Source organism: Triturus cristatus, chromosome 11 (genome assembly GCF_964204655.1).
Source record: "Triturus cristatus chromosome 11, aTriCri1.1, whole genome shotgun sequence".
Lineage (NCBI taxonomy): Eukaryota > Metazoa > Chordata > Amphibia > Caudata > Salamandridae > Triturus > Triturus cristatus.
The window spans coordinates 174,496,436-174,518,579 of NC_140594.1; the positions used below are offsets into that span (position 1 = coordinate 174,496,436).

At 41.4% G+C, this 22,144-nt stretch overlaps 1 protein-coding gene across 1 annotated transcript in view; it reads right to left on the reverse strand.

Annotated features, from left to right (window-relative positions):
• Positions 1–12,492: 12,492 nt before the first annotated feature.
• The window catches only part of PPTC7 (protein phosphatase targeting COQ7), a 136,071-nt gene continuing 126,419 nt past the window's right edge, over positions 12,493–22,144 (reverse strand). The window contains exon 6 of the mRNA XM_085636042.1: positions 12,493–20,262. Coding sequence (XP_085492168.1) covers positions 20,204–20,262 — 59 coding nt within the window. The 3' untranslated portion in view covers positions 12,493–20,203. The remainder of the gene's footprint in view (positions 20,263–22,144) is intronic.

Below are 22,144 nucleotides of genomic sequence, written 5' to 3' on the forward strand. Positions count from 1 at the left end.
AAATGCTGGCTTCCGATTGATAGAGACTTAGTCCCTCCTCGTTACCACCCTGTCTCCTTTTGGGACCGCCCTGTCTCCCTTTGGGACCGCCCATCAGGACTGGATCTTTTACTTGCGGCATTTTACTGTCTCCTTCAATTAGTCGGTAAGCACTTTTTTTTTTTCATTCGCGCAATGGCGACAGCTTGTTTATAACTTTAACCAAAACTATAGCCAGAGGGTAACTCCGCCATCTGCTCTTCCTTGGGCTCGTATGACAAGTTCGCTACGCAATTTGAGTTACTTTTCGGTGTTGGGTGCACTGCCATCATTCCCGACCATCCCTCTGAAGGCAGAAGCAACAGGTTTGTAGTATTTTCATAACGTAGCCTATTATGTTCACGGTTCCTTCCCGTTACAGCTAACAGTTAGGTGGTCACAGTACTATTCTGGTTGAAGCAGCAGCCTTAAAACTTTAAAGTCCACTGTATATTCTTCCGAGCAGTTCCTCTTTTCTGTAACTGACGCTTCCATGATGAAACCAGGGAAATGTGTGGATAAAACTGGCGTCCTCGCTGACAATGAGCATGTTCTGGACCTGCACTGTAACTGAGCACTATTGCATGTGGACACAGGACAGGTGTTTTTTTTCCTTTTTAACACTATGTCCATGGTTTTGATTTTTTAGTGTCCTGACAAGTGGGGGCAAACAAAATGTGTATTCCATTCCTGGTATGTTTATTATCTCTTTCCAAAATATCTTGTTTATTTTACCATTTTGTCCTGAAGTGTAATTAATGAATTTGGCTCATTTTTAAGTCGAGCCTAAAATTCCTGTAATTCCTGTGGGCTTTCAGCACACCCATCAGTTTTAGTTGGGTCTTTTGTATGCCTTTCTAAAAGCCTTACTTATGAGTGTTAATTTGTACAAATTTGTCCCTCCTTTTGGTGTACGGTCCCTTCCCGTGGAGACTGCCCCGTTACATGTACTCTTACTCTAGGTTTTATTAATGTGTTTCTTGGCGCACTATTTTTTTTAAATTTGGGTTTCGCTCATTTTGGATTGCCATTTTCTGACTAAAATGCAGTTTGGATGACATCCATAAAACCACTTCTAGTACATTTATAAAGATCAGTTTTATTTTTAATGCTTTTCGTTGTAAAGGCACACGCATAAACCCAACCGAGCCTCCCACTTATTACCAGCAGTCTGACAAGGGTCATGGTGTCATCAGGCTCGGGTGGTTATTGCTTTGGTGCCATGGGACTGCGACAGACAGAAGAAAAGAACTGATGCCTAAACATGCAGCCCTACAAAGCGGAGTGTAGTGGGAGAGCCTGTCTGGAAATTAAGACTGGCATTTTGCGTGTGAACGGGATTAGATAAATTCAGTACAGTTTATGCATTGATGCCCGAATGTCAAATTTAATATTAGCTTACAGACAGAATTTTTTTTAAATACATAGTATAAAATACTTATTGCACAGTACATGATATATGTATATTTCTGAGTTCATATTAAAGGGGTTGATTTTATATAGTTGTAATTTCTTAATAAGGAAAGTGACAAATATTGAAACGTGAGCCTATCAAGCGATCTTTACGTTTGCCAAAGTTGTCAGTGGCTGCTGTTCTTTTATGGTATCAACCTGTGCTAGTTCACTATGAAACGCATGTGCAATTAGTGTTCGCATATGCAGGCATTGGTCTCATTCCCGACCAGTATTCTTTCTATTCGTTCCTTGTAATCTCAGGTGGACTCTTGAATTAATTGACATGGTCAAGTACCTGCTGTTATTCCTTTAGCAGGTTGCACAAGTCCACTACAGCACCTGTTGTGTAATAGTTGGCAGCACATATACGTCTCTGGTAATCTACTCCAGCGTGTACTATACATGGAGGATTATTGATTCTACTTAATACTGGTAACTTTCTCGAAGAGTCGGCACTAGGAGTCCGACATTCACAGGCAACCTCTTATGGTTTCTATGACTACCGAAAATCTTTGCTTCTCGCTGCGATTAGCTGAAAGATTCTAGCGGGTACCAGTAGAGTTTGGAAGTCTTAAGTCGTCCCAGGTAGTGTGTTGCAGCACATGTAGTCTACAATAGTATCAGGCAGTCATTTAGTCTCCGTAAAGTCAGTTTGCTTGCTGGCAAACTAAGTTGTCTCAGGACTCCCCAGTCTCTGTATTTAGCATAATGGCCAGAGCTGCAAACTTTGGGACTAGGGAACCAGGTTAGAGCCTCAGCGTCTGCTCCACTTCCTGTGATTCTGGGCAAATCACTTCATCTCCCTGTGCCTACCAAAAATGGATTGTGTCCTTGTCAAACATAACTGGTGCCACTGTAAAGCACTCCAATACCTTCGGGTAGAGTTCGCACTACATAAAACTGCAAAAATTGGGAGGTGTGTATTAAAGGCTAGGGCGGCCGACTTTGAAGCTGGGAAACAAGGTTCAAGTCTGACAGGAGGCTCAAACATCCTGTGATTCTGGGCAAATCACGTAATCTCCCTGTGCCTAAAAATGAATGGGTCTGTCGGATATGCAACCGGTGCTCATGAAAAGCGCTCCGATACCTGCGGGTCCCGTTCCGCTGTATAAAACTGCACACAAAAAACTGCAGCCACCAGTAATCTCTCAGTACTCATTGTATACAGGCCTCCGGTTGAAGAAGCCACGAGTATTAACCAGGATACACTGCTGCAGGGGCACCTCGCCACATTAGTACCATACAATCCGGAGCACATACCCAGGTAAGCATTAAAGGTTTAGGCCCATATGGTTAACTGGAGGTGGAGGTTGGCAGCTAGTGCAACTCATAATGTTGACAGTATTGGCTCATTATTTTCATGGAGTAGAGCAACAATTTTGATAATACTGTTTAGGTGGTTGCCAATGTTCTTTTAAGATGCATGTCCGAAAGGTCAGTGGGGTGGAATGCTGTACAATTAGGTGGAGGACTATAATACACGATAATTGTGAAGCAATTGGGTTAAGTTAAGGTATGGTATTGGGTATTTGCATGGCTACTGGATTCTTCCATTACCTTAAGGCTTACAAAATGAAGTATGGTATGCTAAAATAATGGAAAACTTCTATCAGTTCGCGACAGCAGGTCCAAAGAAACAGAACTGCACTATGCCAATGATACCGGACTACCCCCACTACACTAACTACATACCTACATTACTGTAGAACAGGGCTTTTCCTTTTCTTCCTCATTGTACCAGGAAGACAGATTCAAGCTCTAGTCATCAGCCGCCTATATTATTGTAATGCCTTATTGGCTTCCATCAATCAGACCCTTCATGCCATGCTGAGTGAGCTACGTGTCCGAAATACTTTTCCTTCAAACCTGTGATTTTTAATCCTGTACTGGTTTTAACTGTGTTTTTCAAATGTGCTAGCCCTTGCGTTATTTGCACAAACATATGGTGTAGTAGGCAATCACAAGCTTACCGCGTTAAATCTGCCCGCCCCGGTCTATCCCGGCTGTGTGCCATGTGTGTGGAGGGCAGAGCGCATCAGTACATCATCACTTCCGGTCTGGCGGGCAGAGGCGGGCCTTCCGCCGGACTGCCTACTAAAGACCAATGGGCTCGTGACCGCGCAGTGGACGTGTGCAGCGGGCGTGCCGCACCTAAGGCAAGCCCATCTGCGCCCGACCGGGACAAGGGGCCAGAAACCCTGGCACTAAAAGGATTGAAGTAAGGATTATATACTCCAAAGAGGAATTACTGGGATTGCGTACGTCTGCTAGCACTGTATGCAAACATAGTATGAATGTCGACAACATGGCATCGACATGTAAACACTGTAAAGCAACATTCCTAGGTAGGACACCTACTACTAGGGAATCTAAAATACATCTGGATCTATTATTTCTTACTGAGACGTGGCTAAATGAGAACTCGACCCCAGATGTAATAGATGCAATCCCGACTGACTATCTCCTAGAAAGGTAGGACAGGGTGGGCCAAAGAGGCGGGGGGGATCGCCATAATTTACAAAGAAGACATGAAATGCGAGGTCAAACAAGCAGGCCTAGACAACTGTGAGGCATTCTTCTTCACTCTGTACATAGCAGAGGGCAACACCATGATCGGATTTCTTATCTATCGCCCACCTGGCCAGATAACGCAGTTTGTGACTAGTCTGGAGGATAAGATAGTACAGAGAACCACAGTTACACCCAGGGTCTGGCCCGGGGAGGGAACAAAAGGCGTTAGGGCACTAGAGAACGGTCAGCCTCCAACCAAAGCTATGAACCACAGAAAGGACCGTCCCTAGTTGTGTCTTAAGAGATGCCCAATTTAGTGGGGGCAAATCACAAAAATTGACGGACTGGCATCACACACCACCAGGTGTCATGCTTCATCATCTGCCAGTCCTCGCCCTCTAAAAACCGCGTTTGATAGAGGGCGGGCATACACCTGAAGACAGGGATGCACTTCTAGACTAAGTGGGGGCCCAAACAAAAAAAGGAGTGAGTGAATTTAAAAACCATCATAGTATACCTGAACAGTTTTTATTCTATGGGGTTACTATGTGGGATTAAAATGTATAACTGCGGTGAGTGGGGACCTTATCATCCCGTCGCCGCTGTGAATCAGTGATTGTTAATAGGGGGTCAACATGTTTCTGCCTGTATTGCTAACTAATTCAGTATCTTTGATATACCTTCCCAACCAGTCTGGTTTTTAACCCTTTTGTCTTCATCCTTTATCGTCTCCCACCAGAATGTGGCCACAAGGATTTCCCCCCCTACCCCTCCCATGGGGCAAATAGGTTTTTCCAATAGGGTAAGACTTCTATATTTGTTTCACATGAATGTCAGAGTGAACACAGATGCCTGACACTCATATACATGTTTCACCTTTTCACTTTAGGAGAGAGCAGTAAGTATGGAGCGTGACTGTGACACATCAAGATCTACTGAATGACAACCATTTTGAGTATTTTATGTTTGTCTCACCCCCTCTCTCTTACAGGTTTCTCTAAACAGGTGGCAGCTGGCTATAGGCCTACGCCCCAGTGGTAAGATTGGAGCCCAATATTTAAGGTCCTGACGAATGCCACGTACCCCAGTGGACAATACAGGCAGAAACATGTTGACCCCCTATTAACAATCACTGATTCACAGCGGCGACGGGATGATAAGGTCCCCACTCACCGCACTTATATATTTTAATCCCACATAGTAACCCCATAGAATAAAAACTGTTCAGGTATACTATGATGGTTTTTAAATTCACTCACTCCTTTTTTTGTTTGGGCCCCCACTTAGTCTAGAAGTGCATCCCTGTCTTCAGGTGTATGCCCGCCCTCTATCAAACGCGGTTTTTAGAGGGCGAGGACTGGCAGATGATGAAGCATGACACCTGGTGGTGTGTGATGCCAGTCCGTCAATTTTTGTGATTTGCCCCCACTAAATTGGGCATCTCTTAAGACACAACTAGGGACGGTCCTTTCTGTGGTTCATGGATAAGATAGTACACCCAGCCCTGAGACATAATAAATTCCTGATATTGGGGGACCTAAATATACACTTCGATGACAGATAATAAAGAAATAAGTGCAATTTGTAAGGATCTGCTCACGCTAAATTTAACGCAAAAGGTGGAAACACAAACACATCAAGGGGGTCACATATTAGATCCTATTTTCACAAACTCCGCTGAGGTAGAAATAGGAGTACCTTGGCCAGTCCAATGGTCAGATCACTATTTAGTCCCTTTCACAGTGCCATCGCATAGGAGGAAGGCCCGACAGCCTAAAGAGGTAATCACCACCAGAAAGTGTAATACATTTAACCCTACATCCTTTACACAAGCTCTTGGGGAACAGAAGCTAACGCTGGATAAAAATATCAACACAGCTAATGACCAGATGGAGACATGGATCACCAATACACTAGATAAGGCTGCACCTTGGAGCACTAGAATCCCCAAGAGAGCTAAGGTAACAGCACCATGGTTCAATGATGAATTATTAAAGACAAAACCAAGTTGTAAAAAATCAGAACGTTTATGGAGGAAAACCTATTGTAATAGGTCAAAAGAAGAATATAATAAAGAACTAAAAGCCTATCACTCTCTGATTTGAAAAACTAGATGAGAGTTCTATACAGACAAAATAGAAAAAGCTAACAATTCTCACAAAGAAATGTTCACAATTTTGAAGTCCCTCAAAAATCAAGAAGAATAGAAAGATATTACAACCTCTAAAGAGATCTGCAATGAAGTGGCTGATTTTTTTGTGCAAATAAAGTAACTAAAATATATGCGTCCTTTCCAACAGAGGCACAGCTGGGCAGTAATCTGCCCGCTGTCAACCATGAGAAGTTTGCAGGAGCAATACTGAATGAATTCAAAATACAGGAGAGTGAGGAACTAATACACACAGCAAAAGGAATAAAATCGGGCTCCCCTCTGGACCCGGCATGACCAGAGAGTAATGGAAAGGATAGATATGATCATGCCGTACATCGCTGATCTTATCCTCCGATCCTTCCAGACGGGGACAGTCCCAGTTAGATGGAAAAAAGGCCATCGTTAAACCACTTACAAAAAAACCCTTGCTGGATTACACAGTACTGGATAACCTACGCCCTATCTCATTATTCCCATTTGTAGCAAAGATCGCAGAAAAGATTACTAATAAACAGTTGGTGGAACACAACAATAATGACCTATTACGCCCTTCTCAGTCAGGTTTTAGAACGGCACACTCCACAGAATCAGCACTACTAATGGCGACAGAGACCTTGAGAAAATATGCTGATGAAGGGAAGACAGCTGCGCTGATCCTGTTGGACCGCAGCGCAGCGTTTGATACCGTCTCACACCCACTGTTGCTTCATAGACTAGAGGCTTGCGGCATCAGGAGTAATGCCCTTAAATGGCTGACTTCGTTTCTAGCCGAATGGAGCTTTCAGGTTGCCCAACTATCACACAGATCTGACAGCCACCCTTTACCCCAAGGGGTCCCACAGGGATCAATTCTGAGTTCCACCCTCAATATGTATGTGGGACCACTAGCAGATTGTGTAGAGAAACATGAGGTATCGATCGTTTCTTATGCGGACGACACGCAACTAATCGCAATGTTATCCCAAAACAAAGATCAGGCAGCGATCCGCTTTACAAAATGCTTAGAGGAGGTTGCAGATTGGATGACAAGCCACTGCCTTAAGCTAAACGGGAATAATACCAAAGTGTTAATTGTAGGCAAGACACCTACTATATGGTCATCTGCGTGGTGGCCAGAAACACTGGGCTTAGTTCCCCTCCCTAAAACAGAGGTAAAGAATCTTGGAATCTGGGTTGACTCCAAACTGTCTTTCGACAGTCAGATCCGGAAGGTTGCGGGAAAGTGCTACGGGGCCATGAAAACCCTGAGGAAAGTTATGGATTTGTTACCACCTAAAGCCAGGCGAACCATAGTTCATGCAGTAATCACCTCACAACTAGACTATGGAAATGTACTATATTTGGGTGCTTCCAAAAAAGATTAACTAAACTACAAAGGGTTCAAATCGCAGCTGCGCGCATGGTCCTCAGCCTCCCAAGGAGAACTAACACAAAGAAGGCCTTGACTACCCTACACTGGTTGCCAGTAGAGAAGAGAGACGTATTTAAGGCAATGTGCTACTGTCATCGCATACGCTCACACAAAAGCCCTAGATACCGCCAAACACTACTGACCGGATATATCCCTGGTTGAAGCCATGGATAGGGCCCTGCTGACTGTCCCTAGAATATTTAGGGCCAGAATGGGGGCCCGCTCCTTCAGGTACCTATGGAACACCTTGCCGATGAGCATTAGAACAGAACCCAGCGAAAGTGTCTTCCGCAGACAGCTGAAGACATGGCTGTTTACAAAAACAGATGATTGAACAGCCATCAGCCTCGTAGGTACAGCAGTATACTAGTCTTGTGTCTCAGCGCGGGGACACACCGTAGGTGTAACCAGGCGCTCTATAAATGTATAAATAAATGAGTTCGCAATTTGCACACAAAAAAATTGCGAAATTGTCATCTTTTGTATAAAGACTGCACTTTTTACAACAGTGCCCGTGAAATCTGGACCTGCCGAGCCCCATACTGTTGTTAATACACTTAGACTGCTGCTTGGGACATCAAGCACGGAGTGAAGCAAGCACCACCTGGCAGGGCCAGGAGGTCCCCCGGAAATCGGCACCCAGGTAAGATGTATGCCGGGTGCAGGTACTGTGCAGTCCTGGGTGCGTGGCAGGTTGCAGCCTACGGTGGAGTCCAGGTTGTGGCTGGGGAGGGGGGGTAGACTTCTGTGGTCATGATGGCAGATGTTTGCAGTTTGTGAATAGAGCAGTTTCCACTCTGCCAAGGGTTAGAGGGCTGTGCAGTTTCACTGGACACTTTACCGCTGTTGATACTGTGTGCAGCTTTAGGAGTAAGGGTTTTTACTCAGGGTCGGACAAGGTGGCTGTTTGAACTCTATGTGGGAAGAGAGGCAGCTTGTTTCCTGGCGAGAGGGGGCAGTTTGCAGTCAGACCGCTGTGAGGAGGCGGTGCACAGCATCCTTGGGATTTTGTCAATTTCTAGGGAAGCACCGTAGGGGAGAGGTGCTGTGCAGCTGGTGGATTAGATGTGATACTAGGTATTAGGATGTGGATAATCCACACCATGTATCAGACGGGGTGACGGTTTGCACTGTATAACGGGCAAGGTTGCATCATAGGGAGGCAGTTTGGAGACGGAGGACAAGTCAAGCGTGCAGTCTAAGAAGTAGTTTACAACCTGTGTTACTATAATTTGCAGGTGTTACTAAGGAGCCAGTTTGCAGCTTTGTTATGCAACAAATTTCAGCTTGCCACAAGAAAAGGGGGCTGTTTTTCGGTTAGGATTTGGGACATAAGGGCAGTGTGCAACATGTTATAGAGGCACTGTTTAAAGACTAATGAGGGAGGCGGGTAGTTATGAAGATTGGTGTTGGAAGGGAGGTAGTTTGCACCTAGGTCCTGGGAGCAACTAGAAGCGCTGTTCCTCTTTTTTGATCTGTCCAGAGGCTTCACTTTGGAGGGGAAAAGTGTTTAAAAATACGGCCTTTTAAAGCAATGTTTTACTTTGTCTTTTTTGGATCCATTTCACAAGGGAATGAATGAAGGACAACAGAGGATAAAAAGGACAAGAGAGGATAAAAAGGGTAAGAGTAATTTCTTGAAGTCATGGTTTTCAGCAGGTGAGTAGCGAGATCGAGACAGAATGAGGTGAGAGGCAGAGCTACCAGTGGCCCCAGTGCCAAAAGCAAAATAGGAGTACAATAACTTGTCCCAAGAAGTTGCCTGTAATTATTTTTTTTAAATGTTTTTGGGAAGAGGTTTGCTCAGACTGTACATGGAATCCTAGTTACAGCATCGACCAGTCATATTGACATGCAAAAAGAGCCTACCAAAGAACCAGTTCGTTCATCATCGAAAGAGCTGGATTCTTCCTTTACTTTCCTCAGGAAGTAAGCGTTTGAATGTAATAAAATATAATGTATACTATAACAGTTCCCATTTATTTAAGGCAGAAAAAGAAGGATTACAAGTAAAACCAAGTGCGGCAAAAATGCTGCAAAATTACAATTTGTGTGTGGCAAAATTTGCAAATCCATGCCTCAATATCCTGGGGGTCTGATCAATGAGACAATGATTCATAAATTACAATTGGTCCAGAATACTGCAGCACGTCTCATAACTAACCTCCCACACAGGACGTTGCCCTCTCCCCTTTTGCATTCTCTTCATTGGCTGTCAATTCACAAAAGAATCATTTTTAAAACCTCCTGTCTGACGCATAAATCCTTAAATGGCAAAGGCCCAAGATATCTGTCAGCTAAGCTTTCCCCTTATCGGCCAGACAGATTGAGATCTAGCGATTAAAGCCCTGCTTACTGTTCCTCAAAGTCTCGTTCAGGAGGCAGGTCTTTTTCCTATTTGGCCCCTCCGTACTGGAACAGGCTTCCGCTCTACCTACGTCATTGCAAGGATCATCTTACATTTTGGAAATTTGTTAAGACAGAATCACAGCTATTAGGCTGCAAACTGCTATGTTTGTGATCTGGGCTGCCCGTGATACCCCTCCGGGGTTTATCTGTATGCGTTCTAAATTAAAACATGGCAAAAACACAAGCACCATTACCTCTCTCAAAAGCGAGACATATTGGCTTCGCCAATGCTTTTTCTCTTAGGTAGATACTATTTTTTGGTCCAGATGACCCTACTCAAACGTTTTACATAGGGTCAACATGTCGACAGACAGGTGGACTGATATAATTTATGTTAATAATGCAGTGGACTTTCATTTAGAGTCATGTTAAAAATAGAACTGTATATCAAACCCTGGTTCTGTACATATTCTTGAATATAGCTCCAGCACACCTTTTGTCACATTTATCACAATTCACTAAATGCGCAGCTCTCATTACATCATCTTATGTTTGAAAAATGTAATTTGCATTTTTTTAAAATAAATTTTATATTTTTTATATAACTTACAATGGAAATATAGGCATACAGTAGTGAGGAAAAGTACTAATAAAATCAGCGAATACTATAATTAGAAGGCAGATGAGAATAGATATAAAAGTCAGGTAGGGTTTAAACTAATTATTATAGATGTAAGCTGCTTTCGGTTTTTCTAATATTGGTCTCGTTCTATATAATGGCTGCTGAGAATTGATCATCCTACTACACAAATTTGCATGCTTGTATATAATAAATCGACAAAATGTTGCGTGAGCTTACTGCTTTCAGGAAGGTGAGGGTCAGCACAAGTAAAAATCCTTACAGATAAAAGCTTCTCTGGCAGGGTTGTTTGCCACATACCACTTTAAATCTAGATGAGCCTAACTAGCAACAGAGATGAGTGGTAAATGGCTGTTTTCCTTTTCTGCAAAGGGGGTGCAATAGCAATCTCATCTTGGGGGATAAGGAAATATTTCTGGGAGTGCCCCTCGTCATTTTGGGGTGGGTTACAAGATATATGAGGGATATGATAGTGCTGTCAATATTGTGGGAGTGCTATTCTGGTGGGTTTGGGAATCTTGTGGTAGTGAGAGACTATTGATACAGAAAGGTCTAAGAACGCTTCTGGTAGTGTGTGACTGCTACCTTAGTGTAAGTGTTTAAATACAAATAAAAAACACACACGAAATGCTAATCTCTTAAGGTGAGAGTTTCACTTTATCATCACAAGGGCTTAATGCCACACCTTCAACTTTTCAGATAATGGCGGAAGACAAACTGTATACTTTAACAATGGAAGAGTATTCCTCTTCAAACTATGTTGAAGCAGTCGTTCTCAAGCAGTGTCCTCTTCCACTTGTGAGCCCTGGTTTACCCAATGATGCTGCATAAAATTTGAGAAGGGCATTAAGGACCCAGGGTGTCTATGCATGCAACAAGAACAATTGCCCTGGGACTACTGGCCGCCTTTCCAACACACACGGGGGGGGGGGGTTTAGACAGGGAAGTGGGAATGTATGTCCAGGCGAATCAGGGGTCACAGGTTCATATTGTGATATGGGGTCTTACCTCTGGTGCAGAGAGGTCTTCTTACTACAGGACCCCGTACTCACAGGATCGCTATTAGTTATGAACAACGGGTATATTTTATAAGCAGGCAGGCAAATCAAATGCCTGTAGAAAAGATCAAGAGGGTGGAGCCAAAACCCTTCTCACAATACTACATTAAGGGGCCGATTCCGATCCGGGTCGGAAAGCACTCCGACCGAGCCGGATCCGGAGTGTTTTCGGACCGAGCCAGAGTCCTGCAGTCCGACCGAGCGAGTATGATGCGGCCGTATGCTGTCAGACTCGGTTTGGTTGGACTCCCATAGAAGTCAATGGGAGCCGGTCGTACGACGCGCACATGGGCTCCCATTGACTGAATGGGTACGTCGGACAAGTGCGCCCCCTACAGTGAGTGCGCGTCGGTGCCATCCGCACCGTACATGCCTGTGTTGGGAAGACCCATGGGTCTCCCCCTGTGTCCGAGTCATAGGGCTGCGGGTGACACAGGGTCCGACGCGGACCCCCAAAGGCAACCAACCGGACGATTTGCGAGCAGCACACTCCGGCTCGCACACTGTCTGACGCGTGCATCGTACTGGCTCGGTCGTGAATCGCATCCATTGCACGCCACGGTTAGCTTCCGACCGGGACGTACGGAGCGGTTCGGACCCAGAAACGAGTCGGTCAGTGAATGTCATGTAGCTCGCATCGTACTTGCTCAATCGCACAGCTGTACAAGTCGGGCGGAAAACACTCGTACGGCGCATAGTTTTTCCGGCCTGATCGCGTTCGGTGCCCTTCCGACCCAGATTGGAATCGGCCCCCAAGTCTTTTTGAAAACTGCATAAGTACTGGGCAAAGCTCTCCATCCAGACCTAAAAAAATGGCATTTCTAACAACTGCACAAAACGTTATATACTTAACAAATTAGCAAGAGATCTATTAAAAACAAACATTAAAACACACAACTTTAGTATAAATACTATATTTATTAAATATTTTTACAGATTTTTTAAATGTATTTACAGAGCTATTTCTGCATTTCAGACATTAGATACGGGTAACTGCCTTACAGGTGGCAACAATCTCAAACAAAAAAAAAAGACATCCTTTCTAAAACACAAACAGAGCAATAGACTTGTTGCACTCTCCACTACTCATCAGTGACTTCACACATCCTTAACTTGACAAATTTAATTTCAAACTGGAAGTCAGGCTCACGGTATACAACACTCATTTCATCATATTAGCCAAACTGTAATTTCTTGCGGCACTATGAGTTATCATAAATTGGCACCAGGCCCTAAATTACACACTGCAGTACGTTTGCTTGAGGTACATTTCTACACACTGGTACACATCTGTACAAGAATTGTGTTGCAACCATAACAAAGAGCTTTCTCTTAAACTGTATGGAAGCCTCATTTCACTCTTACACAATTTCTCTTAGTACTGTGAATTAAACTCTATACATTTGTCACCAACACTTACTTCAAGCGAAATTCTGTAATTAACCTACCTTGGTGAAGAAAGATTGTGCAATATAAGAGTTTCACCTTCATTAGGTCAGAATATTTCAACACCATACCTTAACATCCAGTGTCCACTTAAAATCAATGTGTTTTGATAAATTGAATACATTCATAGCAGTACTTTGAACGCAAAAGCAGTATATTTTGCGTGTTTCTCTTCATATCTTGTTACCATATTGGTTCCCCAAAGAATGTCCAAGTAGCATTACAAACATTTTTAGCTTGTAAAAATGAATGGGCCCTCTATTTGTAGGCTTAATTTTTGGTGGATTTTGTTGTGCGTTAACAGCTTTGTATATTTACAGGACGAAATGAAACTGATATGTTATGGTGAAAATCCCAAAACTTTGAGCAACAATTCACAAAATTGTGATTAGAAAATACATATTTAGCATACAGTATTGCTTTACAAATTTAAAAGCTAAAGTCCCTTATTAGTCATGTGCGTCGAGCGAGCAGCAAAAAAAGTTTGCTTCCAATTCACTAAAATATGATTGCATGTGAAACGACGCAAATTATTTTTGAAATACATGGTTCAGCTTATATTTATTTCAACTAAGTGATTTACATTCAGCCGATTAGTCGTAAATGTGTTTAACAAATTTGTTATTTGGCCTCAAAACATTTGGAGCATATTACAGTAAAAATCAAATGTTTACTCAGTACTGTGCTCCTACCCAATAGCAGATGAGCATACATAACTTCTGTAAGATTAGCCCCCAATACAAATAAAAGGCATCTGTAATCTGCACCAACACACCCACTTCGCACAGAATGAAAACACAAAGTTAAAATGCAAACTAATCTACGTTTTTGCTAGTGTTGCCGACTTGATGGGCTCATATAGAACACAGCTGATTTTTTAAGAACACTGAAATTTTTTTATTTCAACATTTTACCACATAAAACCTCAGGATAACTTAGAGGAGAAAAATACACTATACTATTCGAGTTTTGCTTGTACACAGAAAAGCAACTGCAGTGGTAAACGAGCACAAATTGTAGATGAAGGCTCGGCAGATACAGCTGCAGAAATGGTTGTCAATAGGCTTTGCCAATTGTCTTTTAAAAAGCACTTTCTTCCTTTTTTGGTTAAGGTTCACTTTTAGTAAGCATTTGAAATCCCTTGACATTAAATGTTTTAATAAGAAACATTTATTTTAATTAAGGAAATATCAGTAAATCAACTCCTCCATTATCTCACAATTACCTTCAATACTCATGGCTCTGCAATGACTGACATTTGAGGAACAAGGGTATCAGCTCAACAATGTTTTTAAAACAGGTTGAAAAATAACCCTCAAACCGCTACTCAAGTTCGTATGAGTGCCTAATTGGCTGAAAAATTTGATATCGAAGCTCCTACAACCAACTTTGTAAAAAACAAGTTTCAACTGACAGTGCATGCTATCTATAACTACAAGGTAACCGGCCATTAGTAAGAGATCCTTTGGTAAAAATGTTAAGGAAAAAATGTATTCATAGATGCATGTGTAGATGAGATTGAGTTAGACAGTTACTAACCTAAATGACCCGCTTTTAAGCATCATCTCTGCATAGGGTTTGAATGCCCAATTTGGTCTATGTTCATGGGACACAATAATATGAAACATTCCCAAGGAAAATACCAGTTAAAAGCAGACCGATTTAGAGAAAATGTGTTCTTCAGATTACACCCTCAGTGAACTCAGCTGGAAGCTGCCATTTTTAGTGTGGTCACTTATCAAGGCCTATGAACTAAGAGTAGAAATCAAAGCTCACTTGTGTCACAAATTCACAATAAAATCAATGAAACTGAGCTATAGTTCAGATGCAGATTTGTCACTGGTAATGCGGACAGTGACCCTTATGCAAGATTTGGGTTAGGTTAAGACCCATTTCAAAGTTTGGATTTCATCATTAAAAATGATTGCAAGGCTTGCTTTTTATCAAGCTTGTGCTTTGAGATTCATTTTGTGATCTGGAAAGTGACGAAACATTAGGACTAATTACGCTATTTATAATAGATTAATGATATGTACTTTGTAGACTGTGAACCACGCTGAACACTAGGGCACTTACTAAACACTAGGCCGATGGGTTTTACAGGTGTATCTATAGGCAATGACAGATATTCCTAAACCTGATGAAAAGTGAAGACATTATTAGCCCACATTACAAGTAAAACGCCTGTTCTAAGCAATATAAAAATGTGTGGGACAATGTAGCAGTTATCCATCTTTTCTGTATTGGAATGAAAGCGAAATTCAACAACAAATAAGACTTCATGGAGTGCACTCCATTTTGTGAACTACCTATAATATCCAAACATTCTAAACTAAACAAGCATGGTGTTCTTCGCAGACAAAACACCGACAGATTATATGCCAAAACTAATAGGTCCCTCAAACACTTTAATACAAAGATAAAAGCAAAGACCTTCTGAGAAGAGTAATGCAGAGCTGATCAAAGTCTGATGATTTTTTTAAATTGACAACTTTAGAAAATGCTTAGATGGACTCTTGTTTAGTAAACCAAGAAGCTTACAAGCAAATATTTAAGATGGCTCCTAAGAACTGGCTTTTGAGAGGAATGAAGTGACTGGGGGAGAGAAAAAGGCAAGTTATAACCCAATTCAAACTTTCCTTTCGGGAGGAAACCTACAGGCTATCACCAGGGTGAAATGTAGAACATACAATACAGCTAAAACAATGAACAGAAATGTTTAACATCTCACATTAAACAGGCCCACACTTTAGACTGAATTCTAGTAAATTCATGGCCAACGCGCAACAGTCCAGTACCCTGTTCTTGGCCTGCAAAAGGGAGTGACAGCAAAGAGGGCAAAGACTGTTCCAAGGCTAAGAAATATTTAGCAGCAATGTAGAATCAAAATACAGGAAGTAATTGGGATCATGAAGGAACCATACATTCATCCTTGGATGAAACAAAGAATTTGAGCAAAGCACAATTCTTCTTTAGACTAGTTCAAAACACATTTTGATAGGTGCCCCACCACTGCCTTTTTGGAATTCAGTCCTACATTTGGTGTTCAAGATGCATGTAGATCTAGATGAGAAATGCTTTCCAAATGTAAGACCAGAAAATAGTGGATTTAACACTTAGGATGGTCAAATCAGCTTCAAAGTTTAGGTTTATGTAAGAATAAACACAATGATGATTCTAGTGTTCCAAGACCATGACTCAATATTGAAGCAAACAGAATGGACAATATTGCTTTTATAAGAAAAGCCCTATAGAAATGAATATATTCATAACAATGGCCTAGCCAGAACAAAACAAAAAATTTGATTTTCAATTAAATATTACCAGGTAAATCGAAAACGGCCATGCTTCTAGTAAAGAAGGCTGAGTGAAAGGTGGCAGCAAAATGCAACTTCACCTCATGCTGCCAAAATACTTGAACTTGAGCGGTTACACTACCAAGCTTCTAACACATTTGAATGTAGGGTTAAAACCAGGTCTCAAAGTGCAACTTGTGTTCAAGGATGTGGCCCCTACACTGAATTGGCAAATCTTAGCATGTTTAAGTATCAAAATGGTTTGTTACAACAGATTGAGTTGAAACATGCTTTATAAACTCACAGATTGCTCCGAAATAAAGGAAAGCATATTAGCTTTTCATAAACCAGGCAACAAGTAAAGGGTCTCTCATGAGGATTGTCGTTTAAGGCACAGGTGCTCTGTGCTTAAATCTATATATCTGTGAAGACAGAAAAAACCTCGGAGTACTGTCTGGACTCTAAGCTACAATTGTGATTCTACTTCAGTTCTCTTTCCTGACTAAACGACTTACAAGCTTTATGAAAGTTATAAATCCTGAAAAAAATGCAGTCATCCGAGACTAAGATCGTGAATGATCAAGTCTCTTTAAACCCAAAACTGGTAAATTTTTCTTGATAGCCGTTGAGTGCCCGTAATTTCTTTGCTTGTGGTAAACTAATAAAAGCAAATGAAAATCCATAGGAATACACAATAGTTTTCACTGGAAATAAAATTACTTTTGGATCGTAAACTGCCTGGCTTCTATGAGTTTAGATTGCTTTATCCACTAACTTATGCACATTACCCTAAACAACTGACTTCCGAATCTTACTAAACTCTTTAAATGTCAACCGTAATGGCTCTATAATTAATTTCCATGCCTTCTGTGCACTTTGCACTGAGGCACCAATACAAAGGAAGCAACCCCTTCTCCACAACTTGGGAGAGACACAGAGCTATGATTGACTTCAGTTATAGATAAAACCAAAAGGTGGAACTGAAACTGCAAAGGGGCTTGAGCACGTTAGTAGTGAGCAATATTAGCAATCAAGAGGACAAAGCACGTCAAATGTTCATTGTAGAAAACAACTACATCACTGTTAAGTGGCTTCTACCTTTTCAGTCATATGAATGGAACATGGTCTTGTTCGGATACAAGCATCTGGCTTCTCCATACCCCGGACCCATTTTTAACATGCTGTTTCATAAAGAAACTACTTGCAAATTCTTCACACACTTCAAAACTATGCAAAAGAATTCCACAATAGTCTTCTTTCTTTGAGGCAACAATTGCTAAAATTTATGATAGGCCAATCAGGAGTTAAAAGTACAACTTTTTTTTTAACCTGAACCACATAAGACGGATGCTTATTAAAACAAATAATACCCGTCAAGGATGCAGTGGTGCAGGGCCCAAAAAATCCATGCAAAACATGCACACCCGTTGAAAGAAAATACTTAGTGAAGGTACTTGATCAAAAGCTTGACAGTAGAGCATTTCAGAAGATACTGCCTCCACTGTGCTAGCCATTTTTTCTTTGGCCATCATATGTGCCCAACTACTACAAGGAAGCAGAGTTTGATCATTGTTGGAAAAGGACAGGCAAAAAGTGCTTTTTCTGAACAAAAAGTAAAAGTCGTATTTGCAACTTCTGCAAAGCATTAGGTCTTAAACAAAAAACACAATAAGACCAAAAGCAAGGTAGCAACACATGACTAACTGCAGTAACCTAGAACTCCCCGCAAATCTGACAAGAGCTATGGTCCTTTAGGACTACAATATGGCAGAGACTGACCTTTAAAAAAATAACTTAAATCTTTCAAAGAAGGTTTAGAACCTTCAGAAATTGGACAACGTGTCCCTCTCCAGTGTAAAGGAAAATATTGTAAAATGTACCCCAGGAGTGTCGTAGCCTTGAGACAAACATTTAAATATGTGAATAGCCATGCAATGTTAAAATGCAGTGCTTAGTTTTCAAAAACTTCCAAGTTCTGGAGATTCTATAGAATTCTCAAAAACCTTTATCTAATGAATGTACTCTTGCCAACTGTAAGGCAATGGACCACTGCCGGTCCATAAAGAAGCAGCTTTTATAAGCAACGTAAAAGTCAAGAAACTGCTAAAGAACCGAGCGACGTAAAATTCAATCAAATAAATGTCAATGACTGCTTGGAGTGAGCCATTACAGAGTCATGAAGGATCATTTCTGAGCCAACTGGTTGATAAAATATATTGCCAGATTAATTATTTATCAACAGAAGCTCCAATAGTCTATTAGAGGCACTCAATTTGCTAACGTGAGTTACTTCTAGCAAATGTATTCTGTGTTTTACAGGCCTAATACAGTTCCACTCGTGACAAAATACATGTCTTAGCGAACATGGACAAAAGGATTTAACCTAATCCACATAACGTCATGGTATACTATGTAAAAAGCCAGATCATGCTGACAAACTTTGAATAGAGCTGCATAGACAGAAGTCAAATCAGATATAAGATACATATTCAATTACAAACTAAACCATTTATCACGTACCACCTTGCCATAAACTTCAACTTCCAAAAGGCATTCAAAATACTTTGCCGACTAATTTGAGGATTATTAATAGGACAGTTAAGGCATTTTGACTAGTAATTTTGGTTGCTTTAATATGTATAACCAACAGTGCCAATCCCAAAACCGATACATTACTGAACCGCTCCCGTAAAAAATGAAATGTCACAAGCATGACACAGATATACTGTATGACATGTACATGGTACATGTTGAAGGATTTTAAATAGGTTGAACACACACACACAAGCACATATGCAGTGCAACTAAGCGTATTAAAAAAAATGGGTGTTCAAAGTTGGACAACAGTTTTATTACAATGAAGCCACTTAATAAAATCTCCTTTTAAGACACGTTTTGTTCTATATTACAACACATCTGTAATGCCACAATGAAGAACAGACGTTTCTTAAGTGAAGATTACTAATATGGTTCCATAATGTACGTCTCCAAACAAATGTTACCCGACAAGTATATATATAGATCTATGTAAAAAAACATGGCTTTGATTTAAGTATCGATAGAGCTATAATTCTACCAGAGAACAAAAAATTAACCAAAAATTAACTTTACAGCAGTTAACTCTAACGTGAACTGTACTGAACTAAATACCCAGCTGACAGTTGTGTACTCTACTGTAATCCATGAAGAAATGCTAGATTTCAGAAGTTAAATAATTGTAAACATTATTATAGTTGATTCAGAAGCTCTTAAACATCAGTTTCAGTGTAGGTACGTCAGGACTCTTTACATGCCTCTGTGCATAAGAACAGGGATGTGTTCAGACTGACTAAGTGCAGGAAACAAGTTAGTTTGGAATAATATACTGCATTAGATACAAGAATGGCCCTGTGGTGCACAGAGGCAATGTGTTCCACGTCCTATTGATTTGTATTTGTATGACTGCACCAGATCGGTATACAATTAAACACTGTGAATAAAAACACTCCCTGGGATTTGAGGCAAGTCCAATGACATCTAGCTTGGCCTTACATTCCACCAATATATTTTGTTTTCACACAATACACTGTCCTAACATTTTCTTTTACTATGTAGCAGGCAGGTGGCTGAAGTCTGTCCCACTTGAATTCAAAAAAAGAAAGGATGGATTAGATTGAAGTTCTTCATTTTTTTTTCCATTGCTTCTCTGTATAATTTAATAGTGGTTCTTAGATCAGTTTCTTAAGTAGGGTCAACGGGCTGTGAGGCAACTGCCACCAAACTCAGTTGTAAAGCAAGAAAATGTTCCTGCCAGCAGGAAACCACACATTTGAAGGTAGGACGTTTGGGTTAAATAAAAAACAGAAAAAAGTCGATATTTCAGGCAAATTAGTCTGTATATTCAGCTACTATAGAAAGAAGAACTGTGATGTCATCGGGTTTTCCTCCTGCAACAAAAAAAAATAAACCTCAAATTACAACAGTCTTCATGCTAAATAACTTATTTTCATAATAAAGTATGTGCGTACATAAAGGAGAACCCAGCCAATTGGACAACAAACATTTCAAAACAGGGAGAAGGCCTCAATAAATCAAGACTGTACACAGTTTCTACACAAGCTAAAGAGGAGATCAGGCACTCCACGTAAGACCTTCAACAATTTTCACAGATTCGGAAGAACCAAAACAGTGTTGATCAGAACATGTTATTAGTATACGAAAGAGGAATCAAATCATAAAAGCCATGTTATCCTGCACAAACAAAAGGACCCTCACAAATTAAAATAAATATACACAGTATTTGGTGTTCCCTCAGACCAACTTTTTTTTTTAACATAATTCATTGATTTTCCATAGATCTAGTAAGCAGTGGTTTCCATCTTATACATTACAATATAAGAATAAAACAAACAAAGAAGCCTCTGTCCCTCCCGCCGGACACAGCCAAACGCCATTATACATGCCTACTACCCAGCAGCACAGTACATATCAAATGCATATATTGGCATTTTCACATTCCCCCTCCTTAACACACACAATATTGATGTCGACTCGTGCTGGAATCTCCCTATCGTTATGATCCAGCCTTAAACAGGTACATGAGTGCCTCACTACTACAATTATAAATCTAAGGCCGCAAATACTTCCAACATAGTATTCCATTCTAGTGAAATGGGTATCTTTCACAGCCCCCTTTGCTCCTCCCGTTTAAGTTCTGCTCCCTCCGCTCTACCCCATCTGAGCACCTCATTATAGCAGTCTGTTACAGAGGGCGATCTGGCAGCCTTCCACCTCATGGTAATGTTTTTTTGCTAAAATCAATGCCAGGTTAGCAAATTTGCAAGCAGGGCTCCCCTTTTTACCCTTCCCTCTGACCAACATATCGGACAGTTTATCTGATGTGGTTGAGAGAACACTCAAATCAAGATGTAGGAGTATTACATTGGTCACTGATTGCAAACTGCCATTGGTCATTTGCACCGCGCACTTCTGCCAATAAGTGTCGCTTAGATGCCATGCTCCCTTTATCTTGATGGCATGCAGGTGTGGGGGAGAAGGGTGTTGCTTGGTGCGAGTTACATAAAGTGGAGCATTTGTGTTGATTACAGGACAGGTCCTACAGTGGTCTTGCAGAGAGACTATAGTAGCAGCTTGACAAAGATAAAGTTACTTACCTTCATTAACGCATTTTCTGGTAGAGACCATATCTAGCTGTAGATTCCTGATTTTGGAATTCCCAGGCGTCAGGCTGGATGCAGAAACATGTGCATGAGCAGTAGCCCTGCGTGCAGTCAGGTGGCTCCTTTCGGCTCCGTGTCGGAATCGTTGGCGTCAGTTATGAGGTCGCGGTCAACTATTACAGGTGCCACCCAAGCGTGCAGACATCAGTTCCTTTTCACTTTGACGCCAGAACCGCAGAGTCATGAAGTGAAATGACTTGTGTGTGTCATACCTAGAGCCCTGAAAAAGGGAGCAACACTAGCCCTACCAAATGAGTATGCAAAGCGGGGAGGCATGGTCAGGACTGTAAGGAATCAGTAGCTAGATATTGTCTCCATCAGATCATGCTTTACAGAATGTAAGTAACTTCATATGATGGACTTCTAGCTGCAGATTCCTTACCTTTGAATAGATACCCAATTGATACTATCCTGGTGGTGGGCTGCAGACACATTTTCAAACTAAAAAGTCCTCTAGGACCGTACGGGCAAAAATGCCTGTACCTGCAGGCCCGACTGTCTAGGCAGTAATGCTTGGCATACGTGTACAGAGACGTCCATGTTGCAGCCTGGCAGGTGTGCAGTACTGGGACTCCAAGAGCCAACACCG